The 10,046-nt window shown below is 41.9% G+C and overlaps 2 protein-coding genes across 2 annotated transcripts; both read left to right on the forward strand.

The window, feature by feature from the left end:
* Window positions 1–1,123: 1,123 nt before the first annotated feature.
* On the forward strand, window positions 1,124–8,510 carry LOC100842034 (exonuclease 1). Its single transcript, XM_003567125.3, has 14 exons — window positions 1,124–1,469; window positions 2,155–2,274; window positions 2,515–2,638; window positions 2,761–2,898; window positions 3,070–3,279; window positions 3,901–4,073; window positions 4,327–4,399; window positions 4,968–5,094; window positions 5,454–5,806; window positions 5,889–5,940; window positions 6,075–6,364; window positions 6,471–6,519; window positions 7,022–7,229; window positions 7,371–8,510. Exons 1-14 carry the CDS (start codon window positions 1,309–1,311, stop codon window positions 7,972–7,974), a joined length of 2,682 nt encoding a protein of 893 aa, XP_003567173.1. The 5' UTR covers window positions 1,124–1,308; the 3' UTR covers window positions 7,975–8,510.
* Window positions 8,511–8,639: 129 nt separating this feature from the next.
* Window positions 8,640–10,045, forward strand: LOC104582879 (uncharacterized protein At1g27050). Its single transcript, XM_010234120.3, has 2 exons — window positions 8,640–9,093; window positions 9,686–10,045. The coding sequence occupies exons 1-2, from the start codon at window positions 8,731–8,733 to the stop codon at window positions 9,860–9,862; spliced, it is 540 nt and encodes a 179-aa protein (XP_010232422.1). The 5' UTR covers window positions 8,640–8,730; the 3' UTR covers window positions 9,863–10,045.
* The last annotated feature ends 1 nt before the right edge of the window (window position 10,046 follows it).

Here is a 10,046-nt window from a genome sequence, read left to right on the forward strand (position 1 = left end):
CTTCATTCTTGCGACTGAGATCACCTTGTTGCTGGCGACTTGTCCAGCATTGTACTGTAATGGAATGCAACGTGTGTTCCATATAAACAAAATCTGTGAAATTTTTCCACGGAAGGGTTGTCCACTCCGCTGCATATGCGAAAAAATAATAATAATTCAGACAAACATTTTGTTTCAACTTACCACCGAAAACTCTCAATTTGTCTATAGTAAAGACCCATCAACGAGTTGTTACAATGACTTGTTACTAAGTCAAAGAAGTAACATATGATTGTGAGAGGGTGGAGCCCACAAGATGAGCTTGTACTCCCTCCGTCCTTTTTTTTCGTAGGCATAAATTTAATAGCACAAGTACCAAGACAACTTGTTGTTTCTCCGTTGAATTGGTTGGAGCTGCATGCAAGCTTCATTTCTTTGGTCAGAAGAAGGCTGCTCTGGGTCCATTTGATAAATGCGCCTGGTAAAACCGGACAGCATCCAGAAAAGTACGCCTCCTAACGACGGACGGGCAGAGGGAATAAGTAACAATGGTATCTTGAATAGACAAAATATATGTTACAACGTCTTGGTGGTACGTGCAAGCTATTTTTTTCCTGGTGGAGTAACCGTTACTTTCTTTTCACTCATCATTTACCCTTTGCATTATCCAAATGGTTATGTGTCATGGTCTTAGTAACCGTTTAGACGGACCTTGTGAGATGCCCTTATGAATTGCCTCGGGACTTTATCCGGCATAGACCCTTAGTAACAAAAAGGCAAGACTGGCCGAATGCTCATAAAACATCATTTTGGCATTAGAAAATATCAAGTATTAAATTTTGATCTCCTTGTTTTATTCCTATCTTTTCTATGAATATTGTAATTATCTCGGCATTAGAAAATATCAAATACAACCTCTGATTCATATTAATTGTCTCAAATTTGTCAAATAAGAATGTATCTATACCTAAAAAATGTATAGATACATGTAATATTCGGACAATTAATATGTATTGGAGGGAGTAGTATATTTTGGTGTCGGTGTCAGGCCGGGACGCTCATACGGTCATACACTCATACCCCAGGTCTATCCGTGAATACAGTATACACACATCTATCAACAACGAATAGAAAAAAGAAAAGAATTGGCCAAACTCTTGTCTACACCGGCATTTCCCTCCTTCCGTCCTTCTGCTTCCCGCCCTCTCACCTCCCCCCTTCCCTAGAAAGGCCAAGAAAACCCGCAGCATTCCACGGGGGGAAGGGAGAGAGGGAGGGAGAGAGAGAGAGAGAGTAGAGTAGAGAGAGGCGGCGGCGGCGGCGTCGGTAATGGGGATCCAGGGTTTGCTTCCGCAGCTGAAGTCTATCATGGCGCCCATCGGGGTGGAAGACCTGAGGGGGCAGACGGTGGCCGTCGACACTTACTCCTGGCTCCATAAGGGCGCCCTCTCCTGCAGCGACCGCCTCTGCAAGGGCATCCCGACCACCAGGTTCCGCCCCGGCTCCCCTTTCTTGGACCCAGGGAAGAGAGTTCTGACCCCAATAGGTTTCTTGCTCCCTCCCCCCCAACTGCTGAAACCTAATCGACGGATCCAGGAAATTAATTTCTTTGCAGTCGATTTCATTCCCAATCTTTTAGCGTATCTATAGCCTCACGAAGTAGTGAGCCCACCAGCATGATTGCTTGGTCCAGCCAGGGTTTTTTTGATTGGTTTTGTGGCTTGAATCCCAATTGATGAATCCTGTCCCAGATGAAGGATAAATGGGGGCCCTTGTTTATGTCGTCTCAGTATTGCTGAAAGGAGATTCATTTGTTCTGTTTTAGCCCTAAAAACGTAGTTCTTTATCTGCTATGGTGCCAAGATTTAATCTATGTTCAGGTTAAGATCAAAATACATATTTTGGCAAAATCTGGTCCTGCTTTAGTTCCAAGAATTAACAATTTCAATTCATGAAAATTTTGTTGGAAATGGTCCACGCACAAAAAGTTTTATAAATATAACAATGACATTGCTGGCTTTTGTACTGGAATATCTTCCTATGCAGTTGAAATGCGCCTGTCATGGAATCATCATGCAGACGGCCTTTGAGTTAAACTGCAATCCTCTATGGCTATCACGTTTGGAGTGCAGCACCATAAACTCACTGCAATTTCCCCCCTTGAATTTTAACCAGGCATATTGAGTACTGCATGCATAGGGTTAACTTGCTGCGACACCACGGTGTGAAGCCAATTCTCGTATTTGATGGAGGCTTTCTGCCAATGAAGAGCGAGCAAGAGATCAAACGAGCAAGGTGTGTTTCTTTTTAGATCTTCAGAAATAGCCTGACATGTTTTAGCTGCTAATGTGCATTTGCATTACCCTGCATATGGGTTATTGTTATGGCCATATCGGGTTTTCTACCTACGTAATGCAGTTGTAATATTACTACCTAATGGTAGGCTGTTTAAGGGGTGCTAAAACTATTATGGACTTCTGGTGCATTTTATTTTCATTTTACGAGTTACTGGACGCTAAGTATGCCATCATTCAGGTCACGAAAGGAAAACCTTGAGCGTGCCAGGGAACACGAAGCAGCTGGGAATTCACGTGGTGCTTTTGAGAGTTACCAGAAAGCTGTTGACATTACGCCAAGAATTGCTTCTGAACTGATCCAGGTACAGGTGTAGATTCATCTAATGTTACCAATTGGTTACCACCTATTGAAAGTAATTGCTAAAAAGAATGAGAATATTTGGTTTGACTTGTGTAATTATTTGTTTTAAAATATGCAATGCAGGTACTGAAGCAAGAAAATGTTAGCTATATTGTTGCGCCTTACGAAGCAGATGCGCAAATGACATTTTTATCTGTAAACAAACTTGTTGATGCCGTAATTACCGAGGATTCTGATTTGATACCATTTGGCTGTTCTAGAGTAAGCACATTGTTACTACCCTTTTTTCTGCCCTCAACATCTTCTGTAATATTATCATCACTCAAGTCAGATAGACTTCATATCATGTTGTACAGTTGGAGAAATCCTCCTCCCTCTCTGAGAACATTACTTGTATTCTCTAATCTTTATGTGTCTTATTGGAATGCACAGATTATTTTCAAGATGGACAAATTTGGGCAAGGTGTTGAATTCCAGATTATGCGATTAGAACAAAACAGGGAGCTTGACTTTAATGGATTCACAAAACAAATGTTACTAGAGATGTGCATTCTAAGTGGCTGTGACTATCTTCCGTCGTTGCCAGGAATGGGTGTGAAACGAGCTCATGCACTGATTCAAAAGCTTAAGAGTCATGAGAAGGTGAACCCTGTCTTATTTGTGTCTGTTTCACATTCTACCTTCACTGTTTCACTAAACCAACCAGAAAACATGTGTGAGATGGCCCTCCTACCAGACAGGCTAGACCTAAGGAAAAGACAGATATGCATTCTGTTCAAGCAGAATAAATAGTTCTAGAAATGGCTTCATGAGTCAAAAGAAAAATATATTGGTCCAACTTTTTTCAGGCACAAACCCTATGGTACAAATCATTAGCTAATTACCTGTGTGTTGCTATGGGAAAAACAAAGAGGACTAAACAAAGCCATCAGTAATGCCAACTGTAGCATATGCAACACGGCCATTCGTTTGCTTTTATATTAGTGCACTTGCAGGTAATATGTCCCAATTTTCATAGGAAATATGACCACTATCTCAGCCATTTGCAACGGATCTAACGGCTCAGATCAGGAGGGCGAGAGGAGGTGAATGGTCTGCTGCAACCAATTGGCATCTTTACAGGAGCAGAGATTTTTGTTTAAATTGTCACGCAACTAAATGATCAATAACTTGGTAGCCTTTATTGTGACTGTGTGCTTCTAACTTTACAATTTTAAAACTACTCAGCAATTTAATGCTATTTATTTATGCTTTGAGTTGCAGGTAATCAAGCACCTGAGGTACAGTTCTGTTTCTGTTCCACCTCAATATGAAGAGAACTTCAAGAAGGCAATAAGGGCATTTCAGTTCCAAAGGGTTTATGATCCTGCAACAGAAGATATTGTTCATCTGTCTGGCATTCCTCATGACTTCAGTGAAGACGACTTTTTGGGCCCATATCCTTGCCAAACGCATATTTATATAGTTGGATAGTGTATACATACAGTATTATAACCTGTTGTTTTATACACTATAGATGGATTTTTTCCTTAATCAGTCATTCTTTCTAATTGCCATTGCATATAGGTGAGTTTAGAAATAAGCTAAGGACCTTTTTATGGCACCATATCTCAGTAATTCCAAATTGTTTTACCCCCCAGGAGAAACTCTGCTTTCGTGCACTAGAGTATTTCCTTAATTTGTTTATACATGGTTACCACAGGCTGTCGTTAAAGGTATTGCTCTAGGAGACATTGATCCGCTCTCGAAGGAACCATTTGAGGTACTAATCTGTTACCCTTTGGTGTTAGCTCTTGTCACCCTTGTTTTTGCGCAAGAACATTTTCTATTTATGTATATTAATGTGAAAGTTATGGTTGTTTTCCCTCTCAAATTCTTTACTAACTGATCATTTTAATTTGCTGGTGCCTTGTTCCTCCAAATGTAATTTCACCCCACTTTGCTGTTGAGCCTAGTACATGTTCAGACACGCATCGGCTGAAAAAAAATGATATAGTTACATAAATACATGCAGGCTTTTTTGGAAATATTTATTGAATAAGTCTCAGTATATTATCATAAGCCCAGTGCAGAAGATATAAAAGGGGGAAATGGCAAGAATATTTGTTTTACCATGGAGTAGATACATCATACATGTAGTCTTGGTTTTATGTTCCTTCTTTTAGCATGTCTTACCAAACGTTCTACTTTGGTATCACTTGTTATCAAAGATTACCAGCATCGCACTTAGTTATAATGCAGGGCGTGCAAAGTACCAACATGTATTCATGTCTTTTTTCTTGGTTCTCTTGTTAAGATTGTCATCTGCCTTATGTATACATACCTTGCAGGCCAAAATTCAGTGCAGTGCATCTGCTGTAGATAAAGTTTATCCAATCAGAGAGTCTATTATTCCTTCAAACGGAAAGAAGAGGCTAGATTTGCCTGTGCAGAAGAACATATTGACAAATTACTTCTGTATCCTCTCAGCGCATCGTAATTTATTCAAGAAAACTTTGCACGTATTCAGTGAACTCCTAGCTGCATGTATATAACGAATTTACAGTTATGGAAGTCAGGCAGTGCCTTGGGATAGAATATTTACTTTCTCGGTCCCCAAACCTGTTTTATATTTGCATCGAGATGCAAATCTTTTGTGTTTCTTGAACCCCCCCTGTTTTAGATAATTTTTGAACAGTTTCCCCACCTCACCACCCCAAATATTCAGAACAAATTACAGTATGCTATCAGTGTCCACCAACTTTTTCCTTGGCTTATTTTGCAGCACTCATACACAATATTTAACTGTCCATCGTATTATCCTTGACTTCTAAAAGGCTTAGCATCGCTTGAGGCAAAACGGAAGTTCAGGGCGCCTAAGGTTACACCTAAGCAACAACTATTGAATGGATCTTCTTTGCCCAGTCCTCTGGCTGAAGACTCTGCCACCTCTGATTCCATTGAAGACACTAGCTTGCCAACAAATAACATTCAAGCCTCTCAGAGTAGCTCTGAGCATTTTAGCTCTGAACCTCCTAAAGATGATTCAATTAACGCCTCTCAACATAGTACTGAGCCTTTCAGCTGTGACTTCCCTCGGAATGATTCAGCCAGTGCTTCACCCCATTGTAGTTCTTATGATGTTGGCAGCGATCCTCCTTTTGAGGACCCATACATTGAAGACAGAGAGGTATTTCTTATCACTTTAGTGCCTAAACATGTCCGATGCTCTCCTAGTCCTACCTTCCTCATGTGTTGCTTTTCTTATTCAGGTTGAGATCAACTATTGCAACGTTGCAATACCAGGAAGTCCTTTGTTAGAGCGTAAGATCTCTAATTTGTGTAGTTGATGCATGACTTAATTTATAAAAATCATATGATAGTTTGTCTATTTTATGCAAAGTCAAAAGAATCTTTAGATTGATATCAATAGTTATACGTATTTTTTCTGTCTCTAGGAACATTGCCTGGGATAGCTGATCCATTATTACTTTCACATGACATGGAGCCATCCAGACCAGTTCCGCATTATGCTGAAAGCAATGTGGTCCCTACTAATAGGACTATTACTGTAAGGAGTTCATACTTCAGGAAAGATAAGAGGGTTTACACAAATCAAGGAGAAGACCAGTTAGATGATGAAGATAACCGTGAGACTGGTACTTGCACTCTTTCTGGAGATCAATTGAGGAACCCTGGAGGTATAGTGAAGAGAAGAAAACATTGGGATCCCCAAAATTTTGAAGATGTAAGTGGTCGTTTAAATTGCTATTTATCATTACATGGTAGCTACTAGCTAGTAGTTTCTACGGTAGTATTATACATTGCTGGTATTAAGTATGCTGTTTGTGCAGGAAGCATTGCAGCCAACTAGTACACATGAAAGTGCACCAGTTGATGAAGGTAATATAACTCCACCTTGTTTTTATTGTGGTTGTTTCTTCTCGTTGAAAAGCTGGACACTTTTTCTTGTTCCATTGTTATGTAGTAAGATGTATTAAGGACTGCAAGAAACATCAGCCTCTGTTTGTCTTTCGCTTGTTACTATGCATGCAATTTGGCAGGATATTTCATGGCTTCTTCATGCTTGCGAGTGTTGTGCATATTTTTCTAATATTTGGCAGCTTGACTATCATTTTGAAGTTTTCACAATTTGTTAATAAATTACTGTTAGCCCCAATCAATAATGTTCAGAACTTCGAGACATCCAACCATGCTTAAAACCAATTCAGCCAAGCTTACTGCTCCAGATCCAGTCTTGGTTGCCTCTCGATCTTCATCATCCATGCAATTCTTCCTGTATTCTCTCTTAATTATGTCCCATAAATAACCATTTTTATTACCGTAGTATCTGTCTTGGCTCTTTAGAGGGAGATCACGTGGATAATGTCTGAAATTGTTGCAGACTGTGATGCTGATTCCCCTGGTGGCATCAGCACAAATTCTGAAGGCAGATTTGGATGCAATGTTGCCCATGTGAATACATACAGTGGCATTGCGGAGAAATCAATGGACAAGTTTGCTGCGCTGATATCATCATTCAAAAATGCAGGCTCCCGTGCAAGTGGCCTTCGTGCTCCTCTAAAGGATGTGAAGAATACCCTGTCTGTGAGGTATGCAGCTTTAGAAATTTGAAGCACACACCCCTAAAAAAAGAAAGTTTGAAGTACATGAGTATACACCGTTTACTTATCAGAATCATAAGTGACCTAGTTTTGTGCATGAATGAATACATAACAGCTATTCTGTTACAGATCAATTCTCAGACCTCCGGAAAAGAACCTCAAATGCATGGCTAAGAAGACTGCCAGAGCTCATGGTGCACAAAGCAGATTCACAAGGGACGCTCCAAACATAGCAGATGGTCCTCCTGATCTGAGCACATTTGCATACAGACCTATAAAAACTGCTGCTGTTTGCCCTGATCAGGGGAAGATCACCAATAATGCTGCAGATCCTGCTGCCAGCCCTCCTGGTCTGAGAGCATTTGAGTTTGCACCCGCAAGACCTACTGTCAGTTATCCTGATAAGAGAAAAAATGCTCGTGAAGCAGTGGGTACTGCTCCCTGCCCTCCTGATGTGAGCACTTTTGCATACACATCCGCGACTACTGATAATCTCTCTGACCACAGCAAATTCTCCAACACAGCCATAAGAACTGCCGACAGTCCTCCTGATCTGAGTACATTTGAATACACACCACTTCACCGGAGCAAATTCTCTATTACGGCTGCAAGAACTGCTGACAGTCCTGATCTGAGCAAATTTGCATATAAACCAATGAAACGTGTGGCCAGATATTCTGGTGGGAGCAGATTAGCAGCTTCTGCGCGAACATCTCGAGGCCGATTCACATAAAACTGCCAAAGCACCTGTCAGCCTTCCTGATCAGAGCATGTTTGCTATGCACCAATAGCTTCTACTACTTTTCCTGAGATACCTTTCCTATTCCGTTCTGAGAAAACTCAGATCCAACAAATGCTGTCGTCAGCGCCCCTGAATCCCAGAGGAGCCCCCGACACAAATTACCCCTTTTGGCGTGAAAGTGGATGCATGAATGAAGATGACTGACATACTGAGACTGGAAGGCAGTTGGTAGCTGCAGGGGCTCGCGAGTTGATAGTTCATGCAAATGCAGGCTGAAGCATGTATAGTCTGAAGGGGAAGGTAGCTGGCATGGCAGCAGTTGCCCATCATTTCAGTTTTCATAGTCCACCGTGTGTGTACATGCTCATTTTTGTTCTCTTATGAGGGTACTGTTCTTTGTCAGTTCCTGATCAAGACAATGAAACAGTTGGAGAATATGTTGTATTGTGTACTGGTGATGCCTGCAAATTTTGTGTGTGGGTATAACACGTATATTTGGAATGTATGTGTTAACTTCTCATCTTTCATCCATTGTCTATTAAGACAGATAAACCTTAAGTTGAAAAAGAGTCAAATACGGAACATTATGGAGTACTGCTAATCCCTTAGCAAAAGGTTTATCTTTTGAGTAAAAGACTAGGGAAAACAACACTGCAGGAGCGACCAGCCGTACAAACGAACCCACACAAGCCTGAACTCTGAAGCACCAGTCCACCACCACCCCCCAATCTGCACACTCCTCGAATCATGAATCGCCGCCCACGCCGCAGAGGCAAGCGCGGGCGCACGAGCCCAGACCCCCCGGCCCCGGCTAAGCGCCGTCGTGGCCCGCTGGAGCTAGCGTCCGGCGAGCTCGAGGCCCCTCCAGCTCCGGTGCCGGCGCCGGCTGCGGCCCCGCAGCCGTCGTTAGTGATGGTCGCAGGGCTGCCGCCCGGGTGCGGAGTCATAGAGCTCAAGTCGCGGCTGCAGGCATACGGCCCCATCGCGCGGACCCGTATAGACGCCGCCGCGGCCACCGGATACGTCACCTTCCGTTCCGCCGCCGACGCCATGACCGCCATTGCCGCTTCCCTCGACCCCGAGGGCGGCATCACCATCGCATCGAAGAAGGTACGGCGATTTGTTCATTGAGGCGTGATGTTGGAGTTGCTGGATTCAGTAGGAAGGGAGCTAAAATTGTGCTTGATTCATCCAAATGCTAACTTGCCGAATACATATATCAAATGCGGTGAAGGCTCGAGCTTTATTAGGTTTATTACTTGGTGTCGGCGGAGTAGATTTTGACGGTAAAGGTGCAAACCAGCTATTTGATGTTAAACGTACGAAATTCGCCAGCCTAGTTCAGATTAGGCATTGGTTTCATTACTTTTAGGTTCATATATCTGATGTTGGTGGCTGATAGCTCATTTAGGCATGTGAAATGCTAATCTGGTTATTTATTTTATCATTCACTTTTTTGTCGAGATCTGCAAGGTTGGATTAGTACTGCGATATGCAATCGTTTTAATCTGTTAGCAACCGCATGAGAATGTGGATTATATTCTCTTTATCTTGGCTTCCTCCAATCAGATTGTTGCAAACTTTGTTGCCGGGTTCCTGTCAAGCAAACTGTTGTGTTTGTCAAATGTTTACTACTGTACTGTTTTACTTTGTTTGCTAACTTTTGGTACTCAAATTGTTATTTCTTTTGTTTGATATACAGGTTTTAGTTGTACAGGCAAGTGAGGCGCCAAATAACTCAAAAAACGTAGTTCCATCTGAACCAGCTGATGCGACGGACAATGGTGCAAGTGATACTTCAGCCATCCCAAGATCCAGAGTAGCTCCAGAAGTGATCCACAAAGCGCGAGAAATAGTTGCTTATGATGATCTGTTCTGATAGGCAGCCTTCCTATAGGTAAGGGAGGAATTAGCTTGGTCTTGTACAATGCTAGGATCTTTATCTGTGTAACTATAATCTATGAGTAGATCTCAGTGTTGCGTCGTATTTCTTGACAATTTCCTTTCTCCAGCATGCACTATGTGAGGGTTTTTCATTGAATTAAATTGCTATCTTTTACAAG

The sequence above is a fragment of the Brachypodium distachyon genome, chromosome 2, assembly GCF_000005505.3.
Source record: "Brachypodium distachyon strain Bd21 chromosome 2, Brachypodium_distachyon_v3.0, whole genome shotgun sequence".
Taxonomy (NCBI): Eukaryota; Viridiplantae; Streptophyta; class Magnoliopsida; order Poales; family Poaceae; genus Brachypodium; species Brachypodium distachyon.